General features: G+C 39.4%; 1 protein-coding gene across 1 annotated transcript in view; it reads left to right on the top strand.

Annotated features, from left to right (window-relative positions):
• Nucleotides 1–201: 201 nt before the first annotated feature.
• The window catches only part of PDE10A (phosphodiesterase 10A), a gene marked incomplete at its 5' end in the record, with an annotated part of 146,927 nt that continues 121,850 nt past the window's right edge, over nt 202–25,278 (top strand). The window contains one exon of the mRNA XM_040238759.1: nt 202–394. Coding sequence (XP_040094693.1) covers nt 202–394 — 193 coding nt within the window. The remainder of the gene's footprint in view (nt 395–25,278) is intronic.

Genomic DNA, 25,278 nt, shown 5'->3' with positions numbered 1-25,278 from the left:
CCAGAGGTTTCCCATAGGTGGAATCGTATAATATTCGCCCTTCGCGTCTAGCTGATTTTGCTTACCATACTGTCCTTAAGGTTTCTCCGTGTTGTAGCTGAGCTCCGTCCCTGCTTATAGTTGAATCATCGTCCATTGAACGTATGTATGTCATTAGAGATATTTATGTGCTAAACCTTTTTGCATAATGTGTCATTTTTCCATATCTTTGATGTAAACGAAGATGTCACATTGGTTAATTTTATTCTGTTCAATTCTTTTGCAGATTTGACAGATGAAAAAGTGAAGGCCTATCTTTCTCTCCACCCTCAGGTATTAGATGAATTTGTGTCTGAAAGCGTTAGTGCAGAGACTGTAGAAAAATGGCTGAAGCGGAAAAACAAGAAATCAGAAGGTAAGACCTCATTCAGATTGAGTGCTGGGTTTTTCTCTATTTCACAGTGACAAAAAAGGTGTTTGTCACTTAACAAAAAATGCTAAAAGTAAAATATAGACAAACATTAGTACATGAATTCTGTAAGAATTTTATTCTGCTTAAAAAGATAAAATAAGTTAGAATGAGAGGAAATAAATACAAAAGAATGATCTTTAAAAAAAATGATCTTTAGTCAAAAAATTGAAAATTTATTTAGATATGACCACATTGAAAAATCTGGAAGCTAGTAATAGACTTGATTTTATGCAATTATTATTATTGATTATAAAAATATTCCATATATATTTCAAAAATATATCTATATTATTACATTATTACATTTTGGAAAATGTATTATTGAAACAAGTTTTATATGTGCACAGTGGGAAAACTGAGTTGCATTGGATGTTTTATTTATACTCATAAACTTAGGATATGGTTATATTAATGAAAAATGGGAGGTGGACTCAAAAAAAAAACATGTGAAGTCAAATGAATTTCCCCCGAGTTGAATCTATATTAATATATTGACTTTGCTTATGATAGTGTTTGAATTTTGGATTTAGATGAATTTATATTTGGCTGATTATGACTTCTCATTTCTGTGACTGTTGTTTTTATAGTAGAAATTAAAGTTTGTATATAATTTTAATTTATGGAGAACTTTTATATAAGCAAACGTGTATACTACTTTTCTGGAAGTTTTTTAGTGTGACAAAAATGCTACTCTTAAAGTTCAGAAGTGATCATCATTAAAATATCACGCTGTTAGAACTATGCTACTGAGTATTGTGCTTGAAGCCAACTTTCCTTACTCTACAGAGGAAAGCTTCTGTAACTGTCTAACATAATTTTTACGAGAAGAAAGACGTTAATTTTTTAAAAAGAGAGCTTTGGATATTGAAGCACAAGATGGTCTTTAAAGTACATGTCCACGGGTGTGTATGAATGTCTGTGCATGTATGTGTGGATTGAAAGGGAGGGGAAAAAGGAGAAAGAGAGAGAAACATACATACATCAGAGACAGGCGTGTTTTTTTCAAAAGGTTCATAGCACTAATAGTAAGAATAAAGCTTGGCATGGCATATTTCATTTGTTACAAACCTTACACATTTGAAAATAATTTGAGATGTTTGAAACTTTTAAGTGTGACTGAGTTGTGCTTAAGGCAAGATGCAAATTTCAACTTCTATGTACTGATGAGTAATAACATGATCCCAAATTACATGATGTCAGCATTGTTAATCAGTTACACTCCAATATAAAATACAAAGTTAAAAAATATATATGATGTCTGTTAAATACAAAATTGAGCATACTTAGAAAATGAAAGGAATTGCAGACTGTTTTAGTGGTGGCTCAGCTGGTAAAGAATCCGCCTGCAATGTGGGAAACCCTGGTTTGATTCCTGGGTTGGGAAGATCCTCTGGAGAAGGGATAGGCTACCCACTTTAGTATTCTTGGGCTTCCCTGGTGGCTCAGCTGGTAAAGAATCCACCTGCAATGCGGAAGACCTGGGTTTGATCCCTGGGTTGGGAAGATCCCCTGGAAAAGGGAGTAGCTGCCTACTCCAGGATTCTGGCCTGGAGAATTCCATGGATACATTCCATGGGGTCGCAAAGACTCAGACACGACTGAGTGACTTTTCACTTTCACTTTAGCATGACAGGGATAGTTTTCTTTTAAATTTTATAAATATTTGAATGCATCACTCCATATCCTGAATCTGTTTTCTATACTAGTTAACCAAATAATCCTTTAAAGTACTTGATACATATACTCAGGAGTTAAATGATTATTAAGAATAGCAATGTGTGATTGAAACAGTGCTCAGTTATGCTAGAAGAAAACCTTTTCTTATAGGAAGATGATTTTGAAAGTGACCCTGTGCAGGGCTAGACAGCTGCTACAACTGAGAATGTGCGTGAAGCGGCCCCTTGGGGCTCACTGTCCAGTGTTGAGAACAGGCCAAGAAGTGACCGCATCTCAGGAGGCAGCTGTAGGAACCGGGGTGAGGCGGTCGGCAGTGGAAGGGTGTGAAAAAGCCGTTAATTCTGCCGCCAGGGCTGGGGTCTGGTAAGACCCTTTCTGCCTCCTTTTCCAGAGAGTTCATCGTAAGAATGTATCTGCACCGCCTTCTTATTCAGTGAGATTCTATAGCCTGGCCCCTGCAGGCTGTGTAAAGGCAAAATGTAGCGATGAGCTTGCGTGAGTGGCACGAGAAAGCACTGCCCAATCTTCTTTGAGATGTAGAAAGCCAGTTAAATATCTTGATTTCATTTATGTGGTTGCAGATTAAAGTAGTGATGGTTCTCTGAAACATCCTGTGTCTTTCCCCTCACCGTCTTCTTATACTTTTTAAAAAATTTCTGTGTTTTTTTCTCAAGTAAACTTTATTCTGCTCCCAACCCCTTTCATTGAAAATGTCTTGAGGAAGACAGTTTTTGTGGGGAGGATTTTTTAGGGAGTGTTTGCATTTCCATGTGTAAACCCAGAAAGAGGAAGTGTGATAGCTAGAAAGATCTTGGAGGACAGTTTGTTGAAAATGAGACAAGCCTGCCCAAATTATTTCACTTTGTGTGTCAGTTTGCTAAAAGAAAATGAAGTAATGAAAGCTGTCCTGTAATAAATAATTTGCACAATACCTTGCACATTGTAAGTACTCAATAAATATTTATTTTTTAAAACACTGAAAAACCAGCCTTGTATGGAAATGATCTACATTGTGGGGCAGAAAATTGTGTAAAGGCATATTCTGCCTAGAGAAAGATATATGAAAATGCAAATTTTTAAACAGCTAAATAAAGGGTTATTTAAATTACAAAATCATATTTGCCTTTTAAATGGCCAGCTTTGATACTGCTTGAATGTGTTTACTGTTTTAATGATGACTGTGCTCTTAGAAAAGCCAGTTTTTCTCTCATTTAGTATTTTACTCAGTATCTACTGTTTGCTTGGTGCTTAGAAGGCAAAGTGCTTAAAAAATAGAGAATGAATGGCACATTTTATTTAAACTACGATGACATTTATAGTGGACCATAGGGTGGCTGTAATTTTCAGGGCACTTCACATACACTCACCCTTTACATCTGGTTACATGGACGGGAATTAAACCTGGGTTCACTTGGTAGGTGTTGAAACTGTGCCAGGAGAAGCGTAGGGATCCCTGGAGGCTCAGTGTCTAGTTCTCGATAGAATTGCGGGGCGGTAACTCCGGGAGCAGGTTGGGGGCGTAGACCACGTGTGTTGAGGTCATTTCGGCTTTTCTCACCTAACGGCGCACTTGGTGCATACTAGGTGAGTCTGTAAACACCACTGTGGGTGGTTTTGATTTAATAAATGATTACATCAGGGAAGGCTACATTCTCTTCTTCCAAGTGACCCACTCTGACGCTTTCACTACACTTGGTGATTAGGTTATACTGACACCAGAACAACTTGTATGTCCTTCTTATCTCCCCCATAGTTATTTAAATGCTTCTTGAAGGAAGTTGTTGTTTAATATATGTTTTAAAATCCCTTGAGAGACCTTGTCTTTCTATTTACTCAGCAAACTATGTGTGAAGCACTTCTTAGGTCCTGGAATTATCAAGTTTCTAAGGAATTCACAGTCCACCAAATAGAAGAAGACAGAGAAGCTTCTGCTTTACCCTAGTTAGTCTGGTAGTGAGCCAGAGCGGTCTTGTGAGGGGCCCGGGACAACCGGTCTTGTGAAGTAGACGGCAGTCACTGTCTGCGCTGAGTGGAAGAGAAGGTTTGGGGAAGGCAAACCACCGCATGGCCGCAGGGATTTAAATTTCAGAAGTCTTCACTCTTACTGTTTTCATTTTAAATGCATCAAGTTCTATCTGTACTTTTGAGGCCAGTTGTCTTTTGAAGGTTGACCTCTGATCCTAAATCCTAAACAGTTGATTTTCAGTAATGTTTGGAAATTGGAGATAGCGTTTATTTCCCTTATAAGCTCTTGTACTCTTTTAGAGACTATATAAACATTTTCTCAGAAAGCAATGAGGCCTGTACCCTCTCACAGCTCTACTTCCATTTGGGAAAAACTCAGGGAAGAAAAAATTATCCAGGTTGTGAATTGTTTCACTAACTGTTATATTTTATGCTGATTTTATGCAAAGTAAATTTGACGGGCCCAGCTGGTACTCTTCAAGACTCAGCCTGCTGAACTATTCAGCATCTACAGAAATCTCAAAGTATAAATATAAAATTAATACACAAACATTAGGATATGATGCAGATCCAGCTAGTTGCGTGTTTTGAAAGAGCAGTCTGAGATGGAGCACAGCTCACACCCTAAGTGCTGTTCGAGGATCTTGGCAGGCAAGAGAAGAGCTGGCACCTCCACTGTGCTCCTTTACTCCCAATTATTAGTTGATAGTATGGGTGGTATTAGAAGGGGTGCATGAAGACGTCAGCATGACTCTATTTGGAATCTTCTGGAAGTAGAATAAAACTTAAAATATGTGGATTTTGTTTAAAACCCCCCAGATGTGACTGTGATAATTCGTTTTGTACAGGGAAACTGTGTATTCAAGAGAGTGATTGACTGAACCCAAATTATTTAAGAATGATAAGTAGCAGTGCTGTCTTTTCTGGCTGGCATTTATTATTATTATTATATTTCTATGTCTAAAATATAGTAGCAGACCATCTCACTATCATATGTATCTGTAAATGTCAGGTAATTAAGAATGAAAACATCGGTGCTGTTAGCTGCTTTCAATGTTTACATGAATGGTTTCTTTTTTTTTTTTTTCTCAAAGAATGTAGTTACTATATTTTTTTCCCACCTCTATGATTCTTGAGATGGAATTTAATTTTCATTCAAATAAAACTGTTAGATATTTCATACTTAGAACTAGTGAGATTTATATTATGTCCCCTAAACCTACTATATATGTGTTAGTCGCTCAGTCGTGCCCGACTCTTTGCGACGCCATGGACTGCAATCCACCAGGTTCCTCTGTCCATGAGATTTTCCAGGCAAGGATACTGGAGTGGGTTGCCATTTCCTTCTCTAGGGGATCTTCTCAACTCAGGGATCGAACCCAGGTCTCCTGTACTGCAGGCAAATTCTTTACTGACTGAGCTACAAGGGAAGCCCCAACCTAAAATGTGGATTAGGTAGCATCAGCCCTGCTTGTTATATGACATACAGTTTCTATGCTGCTGTTGTAATTTCCATACTACCCCAAACTATCTATAGATTTAACACAGTCCCTATTAAGCTTCCAGTGGCAGGTTTTTTTAAATAGAAGTAGCTGCTGCTGCTGCTGCTAAGTCGCTTCAGTCGTGCCCAACTCTGTGAGACCCCAGAGACGGTAGCCCACCAGGCTCCCCCGTCCCTGGGATTCTCCAGGCAAGAACACTGGAATGGGTTGCCATTTCCTTCTCCAATGCATGAAAGTGAAAAGTGAAAGTGAAGTGGCTCAGTCGTGTCCAACTCTTAGTGATCCCATGGACTGCAGCCCACCAGGCTCCTCCGTCCATGGGATTTTCCAGGCAGGAGTACTGGAGTGGGGTACCATGGCCTTCTCCGAGTTTCTATGCTAGTATATGTAATGTAGCAGGATATTAAGTTAACGAAGCATGAATTACAGTGTTAAAAGATTTCAGTAAATAAGACACTGACCAGTGATGTATTAGCTATTAAGAGGTGTGTGTGTGTTAGTTGCTCAGTTGTGTCTGACTCTTTGTGACCCTATGGACTTCCCAGGCAAGAATACTGGAGTGGTTGCCGCTCCCTTCTCCAGGGGATCTTCCTCGCCCAAGGATCACACCTGGGTCTCCTGCATTGCAGGCAGATTCTTTACCATCTGAGCCACTAGGGTAGACCCATTAAGACATACCATGAGTAAGAATAAACATAATTGAAATGGTTTACTGGGAACTTCACTTTGGGCACTTTATCTCTTTTCCTTGAACTTGCTCTCTCAAAAATTGAAGTTACATTTTCACGTAGAGCTTTCATAGTTTTTTTCATAATGGAAAACAGAAAATGTGTTGAATGTTACATGCCTTGATCTGAATTATAAACAAATATGAGTTCACCATCTGGTAAGTAGAAGGGGGGTAAAGTTGATGTTAATTCATTTGTAAAGGGTTATTTGATATATTTCATTAATTCTGTTAATTTTAAATATTGCTGTTAAAAATGTATCTTTCATATATTCTTTTTAGAGAGTGTTTGAGCTCCTCAGCAATCCAATCAAGTTGATGGGGATTTTGATAATTTCAAAGATTAAATCAGATCATCACAAATTTGTTAGTGATTATGAAATTAATTCAAGTAAATTTAGTAGCTTTGTTACAGACTAGATTGAAGCAGTTTTTATATATTATCTGTAAAATTCCTATTGGTGGCAGCTAATGTCTGTGCATTCAACACTGTTACTACATTTCCTAAGTAAAACTTTTGTTCCAAGGGATTCTAACTAGTGAAAATGTTATGAGCTGACAGTGTTGAAAAGACCTTGTTTTGGTCAGTGCTTCTCTTTATAAAAATTTTGTTTGTTAACTGTACATATAGAAAAAATATGTAATAGAAATCATTGCATCTATTTATTTAATAAACTTTTTCAGCATTTAAATTTTTGTTTCATATAACAGATTTTTAAAAATAAAAAACCTGTGAAAGATAAGCAATCTAACTGCTTCTGTGTGTATGTGTTTTAATCCACTCCTTAAAACATCCTGAAGATGTAACATTGATCTGGATGATTTGACCAAAGGTTGAATAATCCTTTCTAGAAACGTTGATTTTCAGTGGTGAGTTGTAGCTGGAATGTGGCCAGGTGCGACTCGCTCGTTTCTCTAGCTGTTTATTCAGCTTGCGTACATGTTACGGAAGTGTAGTTGGAGAACAAGGACTAGAAGCTTGATTCCCTCATGGTCACTTTCTGATAGAGGAAGACAGATGATAAACACCTAATCTAAGGATTAACCTTATTTTAGTATTTGTTGACATTGTGTATTTGAAAACATCTAACATAGTGTCTGCTGCTGCTTCAGCCGCTCAGTCATGTCTGACCCTTGCGACCCCATGGACTGTAGCCCGCCAGGCTCCTCTGTCCATGCGATTTCCCAGGCAAGAGTCCTGGAGTGGGCTGCCGTGCCCTCCTGCAGGGGATCTTGCGGACCCAGGGATGGAAGCCAGGTCTCCCTGCAGTGCAGGTGGTCCCTTGCATTTCAGGCAGATCCTTTACCAACTGAGCCCCCAGGGAAGCCCACCCTAGCATAATGTCTAACAAATAGGGCATTTTAGTGCAGTTAAATTTGCTTGAGATTTAAAATTCACATTGTTTGCTTGTGAACTCAGAGCCCATACAGTGTAAGCATGTCTACGTGTCTGAGTGTCCATCCCGGGATGAGTTTAAGTCACAAGAGCGCCGTTTCTTGTGTTTACTGCCCTTGAGGGGCTCACAGTCTTGTGGTGTGAAAAGAAGATGTGAAACCAGGAGCGTACAGCCATGAGGGTGTATAGTATAAGCGTGTTAAGTTGTGTGGTATAGTTTATCAAGACAACACTTGTGACAACTGCGGTCTTTGAGAGGTATGAAAACTGAGAAGACTTTTTGCAGGAGTTGGTGCTGGATTGACTATTGGTTCCTCAGAGCAGCATCAGTATCCCTTGGGAACTAGTTAGCAATACCACAGGTTGCAACTCACCCTAGACCTCCTGAGTCAGAAACATCTGTGGTTGGACCAGCAGTCTGCTTTCTGACAAGACCCCACTGCCCCATAATTCTAATGCAAGTTAGCATCTCAGAACCCCAGTCTTGGCCATCGAGGAGCCCACAGACGAGGGAGCGTGGTTCCACTGTTGTCTGGGGGAGCTAGGGGACAGAGGCAGGGCTTCAGGACTTGCAGTGCTTTATTTCTGGAAGACCCTGGAGAGCAGGGTTCGGCACAGGAAATTCTGGGTAGAAGCGATTTGATAGGAAGCAGGAAGGTGCTTAAAGGCAGGTTGGCTAACACAGCAGTTCAGGTAGAAGTTTAAAAATGAACAAGTTCAGTCACTGTTCTTTTCATTTTTAAAAGATTTTCATTTATTTCGTTTGCTTTTGTAGTGCTGGAAGTTTGCATATGTGTGAAGTCATTTTGCTAAAGATTGTGCATCATAAATATTTTTTCTTATTTTAAGAACAAGAGAAGATGCTGTTTAAATTTTGGTCTTTCTACTCTAATTTTATTTTAGCTATTTTTTTCATGTTCTTCATTGGCTGTAATAGGAAATGTGGAAACAGTGTAAAAATCCAAAATAGATGTCTAACTGATAGCATTGCCTTTTTTTAAAATATAAATTTATTTGTTTTAATTGGAGGTTAATTACTTTACAATATTGTATTGGTTTTGCCATATATCAACATGACTCCGCCACGGGTATACACGTGTTCCCCATCCTGAACCCCCCTCCCTCCTCCCTCCCCATACCATCCCTCTGGGTCATCCCAGTGCACCAGCCCCAAGCATACAGTATCCTACATTGAACCTGGACTGGCGGTTCGTTTCATATATGATATTATACATGTTTCAGTGCCATTCTCCCAAATCATCCCACCCTCTCCCTCTCCCACAGAGTCCAAAAGACTGTTCTAAGCATCTGTGTCTCTTTTGCTGTCTCACATACAGGGTTATCATTACCATCTTTCTAAATTCCATATATATGCATTAGTATACTATATTGGTGTTTTTCTTCCTGGCTTACTTCTCTCTGTATAATCGGCTCCAGTTTCATCCACCTCATTAGAACTGATTCAAATGTATTCTTTTTAACGGCTGAGTAATGCTCCACTGTGCTTGCTAGAGTTTGGTGAGTTGCAGAACCATGCATATCATCACTGTTTGCAAGACAGGGACCACATAAAAACACACAGACTGAAACAAAAACCCACACAGGCAAAGCTAGTCAAGTGCACATCACTGTGGTGGTTTTTGGATTTTGAGGATTTATAGATGTGTTTATAGTCCTCTTATATGAGTTGCTTTTAAAATAAGAAATAAATGAAAGAACTATTAACAGAAAGTTTTTAGTTTTCTTGTATGGAAGGTTTTGCCGCAACTTTCTTTGACTCTAGTTCAGTTTAAGCTGGTTATCCTCTGCGTGTTTGGCTGCTTTTCTGTTGCAGGGAGTAATAGACATTCATTCTGTTTTTACTTATCCCCTTTATTACTGGCTTTTCCTCCCCCTCCCCCAACATAGTATCTCTGGTCGCGTAGATTATCACATAAGAAGTTGGTAGCTGACATGGGGTCTAGCAAAGCACTCAGCTCTGTTTTTTCATAGAGTCATCATTTTAAGTTTACCAATTATTCTACTCAAATTTACAAATTATCTTTTATAAGCTTAGCGTTTGCTATAATAAGCATGGAATATGAATTCACTTGTAGTGGAATTTGCTGTCTAAAGGGGGCAAAAAATAGTAGTTTGGCCATAATTATTGAAATCAATTGTATAAATTCTTTTCTTGTGATGAGAACTTTTAGGATTTACTCTCCTAGCAACTTTCAAAATACCATGCAGTAGTGGTAGATGCCAGGAGCCAGCATGGGAGATCCCACCCATGACCAGATCATGCGTAGAGACCTGACGGGCAAGGCGAGTCAGGTCTCCAGGGGTCCTCTGTCTGAGCATCGTGCTGTACAATGAGTCCTCAGTATTTACTTATCTTATAACTTGACATTTGTACCTTTTGACCACTATCACTCAATCTCCTCATCCCAAATCAGTTTACAAAGTGTTAAGGTTGAAAATGTTTTCCTAAGGTCAGGAACAACACAAGCTTGCCAACTCTCACCGCTTCTGTTCAGCATGGCACTGGGCAGTCCTAGACAAAACAAGCAACAAAAAGCATCAGAATTGAAAGGAAGATGTAACGTTGTTTCTCCAGATGACATGATTTTATATAGAGGAAAGTACTAAAGACACCACCGGAAAATTGTAAGATCTAATCACTTAATTCAGGAAAATTGAAGAATATGATAAAGTCGTGCTGAAAAATCAGTAGTATTTCTACATACTAACAATGTACTATTTGAAAAAGAAATAAAATAATTCCATTTACAATAGCATCAAAAGCAGTTGAATTCTTAGGAATAAATTTAACCAAGGAGATGAAATACCTCTACTCTGAAAACTACAAGACACTGATGAAAGAAATTGCAGAAGACACAAATAAATTGAAACATGTACTGTGTTCATGTACTGGAAGAATTAGTATTGTTGTGATTTCCATACTACCCCAAACTATCTATAGATTTAACACAGTCCCTATTAAGCTTCCAGTGGCAGGTTGTTTTTTTTTTTTTTTTTTTAATAGAAGTAGCTGCTGCTGCTGCTGCTGCTGCTGCTGAATCACTTCAGTCGTGTCTGACTCTGTGCGACCCCAGAGACGGCAGCCCACCAGGCTCCCCCGTCCCTGGGACTCTCCAGGCAAGAACACTGGAGTGGGTTGCCATTTCCTTCTCCAGTGCATGAAAGTGAAAAATGAAAGTGAAGTGGCTCAGTCATGTCTGACTCTTAGTGACCCCATGGACTGCAGCCCACCAGGCTCCTCCGCCCATGGGATTTTCCAGGCAAGAGTACTGGAGTGGGGTGCCACTGCCTTCTCCGAATAGAAGTAGAAAAAAGAGACCTGAAAATCCAAAGCAATCTTGAGAAAGAAGAAAGTGTGAAGTGTCATACTTTCTGATTTCAAGTTACAGTACTTAAAATAGTATGGTACTGGCATGGAAAAAGACAAATAGATTAATGGAACAGAATCGAGAACTCAGAAATAAGCCCAAACATATGTCAACTAATATTTGACAATGGAGTCAAGAAGACTAAAAAGACAAGAGACAGTCTTCAATAAGTGGTGCTGCCAAGACTGAACTAACTTTTACATGTGAAAGAACAAAACTTAGATCCGTTTCCACAAGGATTAACTTGAATGGATTAAAGACATGAATGTAAGACCTGAGACCATAAGACTCGTAGGAGAAAACAAAGGAAAAATGGCTCCTTGGCACTGGCATTGTCAGTGATGGTTTAGATGTACTAAAGCACAAGCAACAAAAACAAAAATAAACAAGTGGACTACATCCAGCTAAAAGCTTCTGCACAGCAAAAGGAAACAGTGCACAAAATGAAGACATGGAACAGAACGGGAAAAGTATTTGCAAATAGTCTATCTGATAAGGGATTAGTTCATCAAAATATGTAAGGAACTCAATAGCAACAACAGCAAAACAAAAGCAAGTCTTTCAATGTAAAAATGGGGAAAGGACCTGCACAGATATTTTTCCAAAAGAGATATGGGAATAGCCAACAGGTACATTAAAAGATATTCAACCTCCAGAATCATTAAAGTGAATGTGAAGTTCCTCAGTCGTGTCTGACTCTTTGCGACCCCATGGACTGTAGCCTACCAGGCTCCTTAGTCCATGGGATTTTCGAGGCAAGAATACTGGAGTGGGTTGCCATTTCCTTCTCATGGGGATCTTCCCGACCCAGGGATCAAAGCTGGGTCTCCCGCATTGTAGGCAGACACTTTACCATCTGAGCTACCAGGCAAGCCCCTCCAGAATCATTAGGAAAATGCAAATTGAAACCACCTCACCTGTAGAATGGCCATCGACAAAGACTAGAGATAACAAATGCTGGCAAGGGTGTAGAGAAAAAGAGCATCCTTGCACACTATTGGTGCAAAATCTAAATTGATACAGTCACTGTAGAAAGCAGTACGGAAGTTCCTCAGAAAAACAAAAGTATGGTTTTCCTATGAGTCAGCGGTTTCACCCCCGGGAATGAATACACCCAAAGGAAACGAAAGCACTGCGTCAAAGAGGCGTCTGCACCCTGGGGTTCCCTGCGGCAGCAGTCACCACGGCCGAGGCTGGGGAGCAGCCGAAATCTCCACTGACGAACAGACAGATCAAGAAAGTGTGGTATGCATACACACAGTGCAGTATTACTCAGTTATTAAAGAAGGTGGAAATCCTGCCACTTGTTACAGCCTGGATGGACTTTGAGGGCATTTTGCTAAGTCGGAGAAAGACAAATGCTGTACGATCTCACTCTTATGTGAAATAAAACAGTTGTAGCAGAGACCAGCTTTGTGGTCACCAGTCATCAGCGGTGGTGTGGCAGCAGGGGCAAAGTGGGTGAAGGTGGTCAAAAGGCACAAACTTCCAGTCATCAGTCAGCTCAGGCGCTCAGCCGTGCCCACTCTCTGTGAGCCCATGGACTGCAGCAAGCCAGGCTCCCTGTCCAGCACCAGCTTCCGGAGTGCACCCAAACCCATGTCCATCAAGTCGGTGATGCCAACCAGTCATCTCAGCCTCTGTCATCCCCTTCTCCTCCTGCCCCCAATCCCTCCCAGCATCAGGGTCTTCCCCATTGAGTCAGCTCTTCGCATCAGGTGGCCAAAGTATTGGCGTTTCAGCTTCAGCATCAGTCCCTCCAATGAACACCCAGGGCTGATCTCCTTTAGGATGGACTGGTTGGATCTCCTTGCAGTCCAAGGGACTCTCAAGAGTCTTCTCCAACACCACAGTTCAAAAGCATCAATTCTCCGGCACTCAGCTTTCTTTATGGTCCAACTCTCACATCCATACATGACCACTGGAAACCATAGCCTTGACTAGATGGACCTTTGTTGGCAAAGTAGTGTCTCTGCTTTTTAATATGCTGTCTAATATGTTGGTCATAACTTTCCTTCCAAGGAGCAAGCATCTTTTAATTTCATGGCTGCAAATTCACCACCGTATGCAGTGATTTTGGAGCCCCCCAAAATAAAGTCTGTCACTGTTTCCATTGTTTCCCTATTTCCCATGAAGTGATGGGGCCAGATGCCATGATCTTCGTTTTCTGAATGTTGAGTTTTAAGCCAACTTTTTCACTCTCCTCTTTCACTTTAATCAGAAGGCTCTAGGAATGTAATGTAGAACGTGACGACTGTAGTTAACACTGGTGTGTACTCATGTTGTTAAGAGAGTAGACTATAAGAGTTCTCATCACAAGGAGATTTTTTTTCCTTCGTTAGAATTCATATCTATATAAAGACAAGGGCTATTCACTAAACTCACTGTCATAATCGTTTCACAATATACATGAGTCAAACCTTTATGCTGTACTCCCTAATCTTATATAGTGCTGTATGTCAATTATATTTCAATAAAACTAGAAAAACATTTTTTAAAAGTATTAAAAAGGAAGGTTTGTGTGTTTGTGTTTACGCTCAGGCCTGAAGGATGAGTTTGCTAAAGAGCGGAGAGAGGGAGAAAGCTGGAGGACTCGAAAAGGAAGGGGCTTTGTTGGAGTTTCATGAGGGATATGGATGTGAGCTGAGAAGGAGGCCCGAGGCCTTTTCAGGGCTTTGGCTTGACCTTTTTTTTTGTCAACGTCAAATGATAACTTACTTGTAGGTATCTTAAGGCAATAGCTCGATATTTTGAAATAGAAGCAAAAAGGGTATATTTCTCTAATATCGGGCATTAGATAATTATGAAATATCTGGGAATAATGTTTTGCTGGAAAGTTTATTTTCAAGTTGGGTAAATAAGCATTCATGTTGCTTTGGGCACAATTTAAAACCTAATGGTAAAACACTGAGTGTATTTGAGGAAAAGGGAACATCCAGTGAAGACGATTCAGGAAGAGAGAAAGCACTGATTTCTTTAATCTGTGTAAATCATGAAGCATTATCAAGAATGACTCATAAAGCATAGAACATTGACTAGAGACACAACAAAACAAGGATGCTTCTCAAACTTCCAAAACAGTTGGAACAGGAAATGATAAAAGTGATAAAGGGAATGGTTTACCTTGAAATAATTATAAACATGAAAAATTTATAATCAACAAAGCAACCATTAATTCTAGGGATGTTTTAGAAATCAACCTGTCTAAGAATTTCAAAAATCAAGGGTCCTTAGATCAATCATAGTCGAAACTCCTTATTTTGGAATTTATATGATGTTTTCCACTTGAGTTTATCTAACATATATACATATTATTTCCTAATTATATATGTATGAGAATTATTTGAGATGGACTTATTAATAGTATTTCTCTCAGCCTTGAACATTGTTTTTTAATATATCAGTGGAGGCACTCAGTTTTCAGTTTGACCTATAATTATCCTCATTCCATAGTGTCTGTTCAGCTTTCTATACATTCATTTTCTGTGGGGCTGAGAAAATTAATTTCTAGACAAAGTCCTATTAGAGTTTTCTACATAAATTGTTTATATGAAAGTATAATACAAAGAAAGGAAACTTAAAATATGTTAAATTACTGGCAGTTTCTAAAATATGCACTTCAGTTCTTTTTTTGTGTTTGATACCCTAAGAAGGAAATTAGAAAAATCAGTGATTTTTAGAAGCAAAATATTTTTTCTTATATTTTTCATATAAGACTTATATGTTCCCAATACACATTTAAGCTATTAAAATTATTTTTGTTTTAAGAATTGCAGCTCCATATCCTAGAACAGTATCCTGTTATACAGAATTCTTGCTCTAAATATTCATTAAATGAATATACTGAAGTTAAATATGGACATGCAAAGTTTCAGTAAAGCTGGGGATTGCTAATATAAATCAATCAAAGCTTTATGAAATGAAATTAATGCCTGACTGGTAAACAGTTATAGAAAGAATGAATGACTGCATACGGTGAAGCCTATAAAATTGCAGGAAATCCCCTTATTGTTTTATAAAACAAACAAAAAAAATTGAAAACTGATTTTTATACTATTAAGAAAAAGCAACAATAATAATTTATCAGGAAAGAGCAAATATACAAAATGCTCCTATGTATAAATATATATATATATTAAAAAAATAGTGAAAAGAAGCAAAAATCTCAATAAAGATTTATAAATTTGAGGGAAAGATTACTTTTTTCAAATAATAATGTAGTGCTTATTTGTGAACTACTGTTTGTTTTCTTTTCTTGCTGGGGATGGAACCTTAGCCCTGAGAGTGAAAGTACCAAGTCCTATACCACTAAACCACCAGGGAATTCCCTCAGCTACCATTTTAAGTGCTTTATGTATATTAATTCAGCTAATCCTTACAGTAATATTGTGAGAAGTGTATTATTATCATCCGCGATTTACAGAGGAGCAAACCGAAATAGAGTTCTTAAATATCAGAGCTTGGATATGAATGCAAGTGTCGAAAGCAGGGACTGGAAGATATCTTTATACACACCTGCGTGGTCCTGACGTTACTTGCAGTGGTAAAATGGCGGAAGCAACCCAAGCATCCACTGATGGATGAAAGAACAAGCTGCATGTGGTAGGGACCTTCAATGGCGTGGCCTTCAGCCATGAAAAGGAAGCGGACTCTGACGCATGTACAATAATGGACGCACCTCGAGGACGTGACCCCGTCACAAAAGGACAAATACTGCGTGTTCCGACTAACACGAGCGACCTCGAACAGGTCCCCGTCTTTGAGAAAGAAAGGGCGGTGCTGGGGCTGGAGGGGAGGCAGGGGGAACTGAGGGATAAGTGGGTGCAAAGCTTCAGTTTTGCAAGATTAGAAAGGCCTGGAGAGTGAGTGCAGGATAATGTGAATATACTCAGCGCCGCTGGACTGTACACTTAGAATCAGTTAAAATGGTCCGTTTTACGTTGTGCCCACAGCAACTGGCTTGCTTTCATGGTGCTGGGACACCATAGTGTGTAGGAGGCAATCTGGGGCTTGTGAGGCTTGAGAGACCTTTTTGAAGTGAATTGGGTGTAAAAGTGAATATTTCCCTTTTTTTAAAAATTTTTATTTTACTGGAGTATAATTAATTTACAATGTTGTGTTAGTTTCAGGTGTACATCAAAGTGATTCAGTTACATGTATACATGTATATTCATTCTTTTTATTTTCTTATTTTATTTTTTTAATTTAAATTTATTTAATTGGAGGCCAATTACTTTAAAATATTGTATTGGAATTCTTTTTAAATTCTTTCCTCATATCAAAGAATATTGAGTAGAGTTCCCTTTGCTGTATAGCAGGTCCTTGTTGGCCATATCTTATATGCAGTGGGGTGTGTATGTTCATCTCAGGCTCCTAACCTACCCACCTCCCTCCGTGTTTCCCCTTTGCTAACCATAAGTTTGCTTTTGAAATCTCTAAGTCTGTTTCTGTTTTGTAAATTAGTGCATTTTTGTCATTTTTAAGAAAAACATTCACATATGACTGATAGATGATATTTGCCTTTCTTTGTCTGACTTATTTCATTTAAAAGTGTAATAATCTCTATGTGCATCCAAAAGTGAATATTTCTTTGGATTGGGAACATAAATGACGTTGAGAATTTTTAAAAGCTAAGCAACCTGCAAACGTCACAGAAATCTAGAAAATTAGCATAGTACTGTATTGAGTAGCTTCCTGAGGCATCCCTCTGCTGCTGATTTTTGCGTGTATTTTGGCCCTAACTCCTGCATCTCTGTGTCGTGGTTTTGTAATATCATTTTCCATAGAGAGGACCAAAGAGTAATTCAGTCTTCTGCCAGTGTGATTGAGAAATTTTTTTCTGATTTTGGTAATTTAGACAGTTTTCTCTTAGGTTTAAAATCCATTTTGGTAATGCCATGAAGTCGTTTAGGGCTGTTGCCAAATCTGGGAAACGCCGCCTCAACATGTTTCATGTGTAAGCTATAATACTTAGAGATCGTCACAGTTTCTTTCTGTTTTATTTCTTCTTTGAGATCGACAGCACATTGACTGGTTTGCCACTGACCCCCAGTGTCTCTGCACTAGGTCAGCTGGTGCAGGCCATGTCAGGGGTGTTCTGGGTTTCACTGTCCGTGGAAGAGACTGGGAAACTCATAAACATATCCTGGTAAATCTGGATCCCAGGTTGACTTCCCTTTTTGTTGTGCCCGAAAAATGCCATGGCTTTGCCAGTGCTGCTTGAAATGACCCAGTGTGACAGAGGGGAGGTCACAGTGAGATGAGACAGTGTTGTTTATCAGCTGCAGTTAAAACGCCTGGCTTTTTCATATTTTATAAACAGTTAACCACAAACACACACGACTCGCTCGAGAGGTTTTGGGGTCCGCTCACTTGCCTCCTGGACGCCCCTCTGGTGACGACGCCGGTGACCCCTTCATCACCCATGGCCGCGGGCCCTAGGGGCAAAGCCTATACCACTGACACCCTTGTTCTTGCTGCCTAGCCCCTCCAGTAAATGCTTGTGAAATGAGGACTTCAGAAGAACAACTTCAGTTTTAGACTTGGATTCTACCACTTAACATTTAGCTGAAAGACCCCACTTAATTTCTGTAACCTTATGGAGTCTGTTTCCTCATATCTAACATGGGGATTAAAAAAAAAGTACTGTAATTATGTGTGGTGATGAATGTTAATTAGCTGTATTATGTCGATCATTCTGCGGTGTAAACAAACATTGAATCATTATGTTGTACATCCGAAGCTAATGTTATGTTGTGTGCCAATCATTCCCCAATAAAAATAAAGTGAGTAAGTAAATAAAATGGGGATAAAACCTACTTCACAGTGAAGGGCTCACGTAGAGATTAGCTCCTGAACCATGCAAATCACTGACAAAATGACAGCTGTATACATTAATGCTTTTAAAGAAGAGTGTGCAGTTTCTGAGTGTACTGTTCTGAGTTTTAAAACTTGTATAGATTCATGTAACCACTACCATTCAGAACAGTCCCAGCAACCTGAAACACTTTCTTCCACTATCCTCTCATAATCAGACCCTCTGTCAACTCGCTCTCTTGCTGAAAGTTCTCTGTCCTTCATCAGTACAGTTTTGTCTTCTCCAGAGCCCCTAAATGAAATCCTGCGATGTCTTTTATCACTCCATACGATGCCTTGAGACTCATCCAAGCATGTTGCCTGTGTCACTTGTCCGTCTCATTCCCTGGTGGCTCAGAGGTTGAAGCGTCTACCTCCAATGCAGGAGACCCCGGTTCGATCCCTGGGTCAGGAAGCTCTCTTGGAGAAGGAAATGGTAACCCACTCCAGTATTCTTGCCTGGAGAATCCCATGGATGGAGAAGCCTGAGGCTACAGTCCATGGGGTCGCAAAGAGTCAGACACGACTGAGCGACTTCACTTTCACTTTCTCATTGCTGAATAATATTCTGTTGTGTGGGTGTACTGCCATCTGTTTATTCATTTGGCTGCTAAAGCCCATTCAGTTATTCCAGTTTTGTGGAATTCTGAGTAATATTAGTGCAACTTTCAATAACTCCCTAGAGTTTAAATTGCTCCCTAGAGCAATTTCATGGGAAATTCTGGGTCATGTTGCTTTTACTGGAGTGTTTTTATGTATCGACTTATGTTTTTGTCTTTTTCATAAGATTTTATTCTTACCCCTTTGATAGGGATCTTTGAGTCTTCTGAGTCCACTTAAGACATCAATATGATGTGTTTAGGTGTGTGGGAAATGCCATCTGTTTAATGTTTATCCTACTTATGTTCAGTTTCTTAGAGATGTAAAAAAAGCTGTTTGGCAGCACCACGCAGCTTGTGGGATCTTAGCACCCTGACCAGGGACTGAACCCTGGCCTCAGCAGAGAGAGAGCCCAAAGTCCTCACCGCTGGACCACCAGGCAGTTCCCCATCTCAGAGACTTGCTGTGTTCACTAGTTTTCAATCTGTAAGAAAGAATCATTTGATGACAAGAGTTTTCCATGCATTGGCTAAGCCTCTAATCTCTTCTGCAATGTTTGATATAATGGGCTATATTAAATGTTCACTTAATGAGTAAAAGATTGAAAAGTGAATGAATAATTCAAAAGCACTCTAATGTATATAATGAAGTTAGTTTTGATTTATGGTATGATAATGACACTGAAAGCTTATGGTGAACACCGTCAGTTTCGTGATCTCTGAGATGAGGCTTCAGGCACTCGGAGCGTCAGGTGGCAAAAGTTTTATTATGGTGCAAAAAGGACAGAAAAAGCTTCTGACATAGACATCAGGAAAGGGCAAAGAGTGCCCTGCTGACTAGTTTAGATGGGGCTTTATATACTTTTTTTTTTGGTTACTAAGATTAGATTAAAAGAATATCTCAAGTTTGACAGGTCTTACCAGACCCACTCCCTCAATGTATGTCTTAAGATAACAGGATTAGTCAGAAGGTTCCTATTAAGAAGGAAAAACATGTCCTCGAACAAGATATATTGTTGTTATATAATCATTAGTACTGAGTTTAAGGAATAACATAACCTCCAGCAGTATGAGTTGTTTTGTTGGGTAATCATTCAGCTCAGTTCAGTTCAGTCTCTCAGTCGTGTCCGACTCTTTGTGACCCCATGAACTGCAGCACACCAGGCCTTCCTGTCCATCAACCATCTCCCAGAGTTCACTCAGACTCACGTCCGTTGAATCAGTGATGCCATCCAGCCATCTCATCCTCTGTCGTCCCCTTCTCCTCCTGCCCCCAATCCTTCCCAGCATCACAGTCTTTTCCAATGAGTCAACTCTTCGCATGAGGTGGCCAGAGTACTGGAGTTTCAGCTTCACCATCATTCCTTCCAAAGAAATCCCAGGGCTAATCTCCTTCAGAATAGACTGGTTGGAGTTGTAGTCCAAGGGACTCTCAACAGTCTTCTCCAACACCACAGTTCAAAAGCATCAATTCTTTGGCGCTCAGCCTTCTTCACAGTCCAACTCTTACATCTATACACAATGACTGGAAAAACCATAGCCTTGACTAGACGGACCTTTGTTGGCAAAGTAATGTCTCTGCTTTTGAACATGCTATCCAGGTTGGTCATAACTTTTCTTCCAAGGAGTAAGTGTCTTTTAATTTCATGGCTGCTGTCAGCATCTGCAGTGATTTTGGAGCCCCCCAAAATAAAGTCTGACACTGTTTCCACTGTTTCCCCATCTATTTCCTATGAAGTGATGGGACCAGATGCCATGATCGTTTTCTGAATGTTGAGCTTTAAGCCAACTTTTTCACTCTCCACTTTCACTTTCATCAAGACGCTTTTTAGTTCCTCTTCACTTTCTGCCATAAGGGTGGTGTCATCTGCATATCTGAGATTATTAATATTTCTCCTGGCAATCTTGATTCCAGCTTGTGCTTCTTCCAGACCAGCGTTTCTCATGATGGACTCTGCATATAAGTTAAATAAGCAGGGAGACAATATACAGCCCTGAAGTACTCCTTTTCCTATTTGGAACCAGTCTGTTGTTCCATGTCCAGTTCTAACTATTGCTTCCTGACCTGCATATAGGTTTCTCAAGAGGGAGGTCAGGTGGTCTGGTATTCCCATCTCTTTCAGAATTTTCCACAGTTTATTGTGATCCACACAGTCAAAGGCTTTGACATAGTCAATAAAACACAAGTAGATGTTTTTATGGAAGTCTCTTGCTTTTTCCATGATCCAGCAGATATTGGCAATTTGATCTCTGGTTCTTCTGCCTTTTCTAAAACCAGCTTGAACATCTGGAAGTTCACGGTTCACGTATTGCTGAAACCTGGCTTGGAGAATTTTGAGCATTACTTTACTAGTGTGTGAGATGAGTGCAATTGTGCGGTAGTTTGAGCATTCTTTGGCATTGCCTTTCTTAGGGATTGGAATGAAAACTGACCTTTTCCAGTCCTGTGGCCACTGCTGAGTTTTTCAAATGTGCTGTCATATTGAGCGCAGCACTTTCACAGCATCATCTCCCAGGATTTGAAATAGCTCCACTGGAATTCCATCATCTCCAGTAGCTTTGTTTGTAGTGATACTTTCTAATGCCCACTTGACTTCACATTCCAGGATGTCTGGCTCTAGGTGAGTGATCACACCATCATGATTATCTGGGTCGTGAAGATCTTTTTTGTACAGTTCTTCCGTGTATTCTTGCCACCTCTTCTTAATATCTTCTGCTTCTGTTAGGTCCATACCATTTCTGTCCCTTGTCGAGCCCATCTTTGCATGAAATGTTCCCTTGGTATCTCTAATTTTCTTGAAGAGATCTCTAGTTTTTCCCATTCTGTTATTTTCCTCTATTTCTCTGCATTGATCGCTGAAGAGGGCTTTCTTATCTCTCCTTGCTGTTGTTTGGAACTCTGCATTCAGATGCTTATATCTTTCCTTTTCTCCTTGGATTTTCACTTCTCTTCTTTTCACAGCGATTTGTAAGCCCTTCCCAGACAGCCATTTTGCTTTTCTGCATTTCTTTTCCATGGGGATGGTCTTGATCCCTGTCTCCTGTACAATGTCATGAACCTCAGTCCATAGTTCATCAGGCACTCTATCTATCAGATCTAGGCCCTGAAATCTATTTCTCACTTCTACTGTGTAATAATAAGGGATTTGATTTAGGTCATACCTGAATGGTCTAGTGGTTTTCCCTACTTTGTTCAATTTAAGTCTGAATTTAGCAATAAGGAGTTCATGATCTGAGCCACAGTCAGCTCCTGGTCTTGTTTTTGTGGACTGTATAGAGTTTCTCCATCTTTGGCTGCAAAGAATGTAATCAATCTGATTTCGGTGTTGACCATCTGGTGATGTCCATGTGTAGAGTCTTCTCTTGTGTTGTTGGAAGAGGATGTTTGCTATGACTTCTAATGATTATATATGGATAAATGACAGAGGAGAAGCACGTGACCCATTTATTCTACAGATAGCCCCAGAAGTTCTCATAGTTCTCAAGTTAACCTCGTTCTTCCATCCATTAATGAAAAACTACTTTTGGCAGTATCAAAGTTGCTTGTAATTTGTCCTTGCATTACACTTTTATTTTTATTATTACTTTAGCTTTGGCTGTGTGACACAGCTTGTGGGATTTTAGGTCCCTGACCAGAGATTGAACTCAGGACCTCGGCAGTGAGAGTGCCAAGTCCTAAGCACTGGAAAGCCAGAGAATCCCCTGTTTTTGCATTCTTCACATGTGAAGTGGTGTCAGACTACTAAGTGCTTTTATATTGTCATCAGAAGCAGTGCCATCGAGTAAGGTTTCATGTGTGATGGTACGAGAGGGTTCTTTAGATCTAGATCTATAAGAAGAGTGGGAGAGAGCCTCTTTTTGACATATATAGATCTTTGGGAATAATGTAACTCGAAATGAAGCATTTTTAAAAATTTCTTTATTTTTTAATTGAAGGATAATTGCTTTACACAATTTTGTTGTTTTCTGTCAAACTTCAGCATGAATCAGCCGTAGGTGTACATATGTCCTCTCCCACCCGCCCCACCCCCGGTTTGGTACAGAGCCCCTGTTTGTGTTCCCTGAGACATACAGCAAATCCCCATGGGTCATCTGTTTTACATATGGTAATGTAAGTTTCCATGTTACTTTCTCCATTCATCTCAGCCTTTCTTCCCCTCTCTCTATGTCCATAAGTGTGTTTTCTATGTCTATTTCTCCATTGCTGCCAGCAAATTAATTCTTTGGTACCATCTTTCTAGATTCCGTATGTATTCCTTAGTATATGGTATTTTCCTTTCTCTTTCTGACTTACTTCACTCTGTATAATAGGGTCTGAATTCATCCACCTCATTAGCACTGAGTCAAATGTGTTCCTTTTTATCGCTGAGTAATATTTCATTGCTCACTATGAGAGAAATGAACATCAAAACTACAGTGAGATACCACCTCACACCAGTCAGAATGGCCATCATCAAAATGTCCACAAACAAGAAATGCTGGAGAGGGTGTGGAGAAAAGGGAATGCTCTGGTACTGTTGGTGGGAATGTAAATTGGTGCAGCCGCTGTGGAAAATGGAATGGAGATTCCCTCAAAAACTGGGAATAAAACCACCATATGACCCAGCAATCCCACTCCTACATATATACTCAGAGGAAGCCAAATTGGAAAAGACGCATGTACCTCGATGTTCTTTGCAGCGCTATTTATGATAGCTAGAACATGGAAACAACCTAGATGTCCATTAATAGCTGAATGGATAAAGAAGCTGTGGTACATAGACACAATGGAATATTACTCAACCAAGCAATTATTAATTTGACAGTTTAGAAGTTTTATATAATATATTTGAATATCAGGGTTAGCATAGGGAAGCAGTATGGTGGTTATAGGTAATTACAGTCAGAGAATATAGTTAAAATTGCAGTATTCTGACAGTCTGCTATAATTCTGCTGTTTTTATGGACTGTTTATAACATTGGAACGATCATATATTTACCTTCTTGGGGCTTCCCTCGTGGCTCAACAGTTAAAAATCTGCCTGCCAGTACAGTAGCCACGGGTTCGATCCCTGAGTTGGGAAGATCCCATGGAGAAGGAAATGGCGACCCTCTGCAGTATTCTTGCCTAGGAAATCCCATGGACAGAGGAGCCTGGCGGGCCACAGTCCATGTGGTCACAAAGAGTCGGACAAGACTTAGCAACTAACAACAACAAAATTAACTGTGCCTAAGAACAATTCCAATTTCTACTACTAGATAATTTTTAAAAAATATGTTAGCAGAATAGTTTCCATAAATTTAGAAGGGTGGCTTAAAGTGATGTTGAAGATTGCCATTTCTTCATGTTTAATTTATGCACACAAGTACTTCTCAATGTAAGGGACATGTAACTACTTCATAGCAAATTTAATGAACATACAATTACTTTATAGCAACAGATATGTTAGGTCTATTTTAATAGCAATTTTTAACTTGAAAGCATCTCCTTAATCCTGATTTTAGAAATATAGAGAAATTTGAAGATGAGAAAATTATTCTTAGAGCACAGTTCTTTGGGGGAGTAATGGATATCAGGAGTTCAGTCATAGACATGTTAAGTTTGAGACGTTTTTTAGACATAGAAATGTAGTCAGATGTGCAGCTGGATATTTGAGTCTGAAATTCAGAGTATGCTTAGGGCTGGAGAAATGAATTTGGAAATCATGAGCATATAGATGACATTTAGAGCTGTGAGACTGTGCGTGAGTGTACACAGAGGCTCTAGGACTGTGTACAGTTTCAACATAGGACACTGGAGAAAAGGATCTAGCAGCAGAAACAGAAGGGAAGTGTCCAGTGAGTTAGGAAGATAACCGAAAGTGCATGGTGTCCTAGGAGCCAAGGGCAGGAGACCTATGGGATAGGTCTGAGTGAACAATTGCATCAGGTGCCACTGGTGAGTAAAGTGAGGTGAGGATGAAGAAGTGATCATTTCCTCTGGCAGTGTGGAAGGGTTAGTGATTTTGCTAAGCGGAGTGGCAGAGTTGATTAGGATGGGATTAAGAGAGTAGGAGGAGAGGGCCTGGAGATGAAGTGTAAATACGAGTCTTAAGGTTTTGTTGGGAGGGAGAAGGACAGGCCATGGTATCTGGAGAGTGATAGCTTATGTCTCTTTTTTTTTTAACATGTGTGCATGGATTTTGTACCAGGAGTATTCCCAGGGGCACTTAGTTCATCATTCAATAAATTTAATGGTTCATCCCAGCATCAACCACACAAACTAAGTCCAAAAAAATCAGAATAGTTCAGAATTCACAATTCAACCAGCCTTTAAGAAACTGTTACATGGCAAATGGTGGTTTCACTTCAAAGAAGAATGTATGTGGTTATTAATACCTGAAAAATCTATGAAGTCTTCCTCCATTCCCTAACTACATATCTTATGAGATCAGATTTTCTTTGTATGCTTCAACCATAATAACTTGCCACAAAAAAATTAAGTGCATAAGCTATTTAAAAAAGAATCTAGATCTTTAAATTAGCTAGACTTTACAAAGATTTATAAAAATGTAAAAATAAGCCTGTCTTCCCAGTAATTAATTTTTTTGTTTTTGAAAATATTATTTTTTGTAAAAATATGTATGTGTGTTATATATAATAGGATTATAATTATTATTTTAAAATATAAATACACATTTTAATCACCTCAGTTTTTGTTTCTATTAAAGCAAATATTAGTACTTATAACAGGCATAA

Source organism: Oryx dammah, unplaced genomic scaffold (genome assembly GCF_014754425.2).
Source record: "Oryx dammah isolate SB20612 unplaced genomic scaffold, SCBI_Odam_1.1 HiC_scaffold_4, whole genome shotgun sequence".
NCBI classification, from domain to species: Eukaryota; Metazoa; Chordata; class Mammalia; order Artiodactyla; family Bovidae; genus Oryx; species Oryx dammah.
This window is presented reverse-complemented; position numbering and strand designations above follow the sequence as displayed.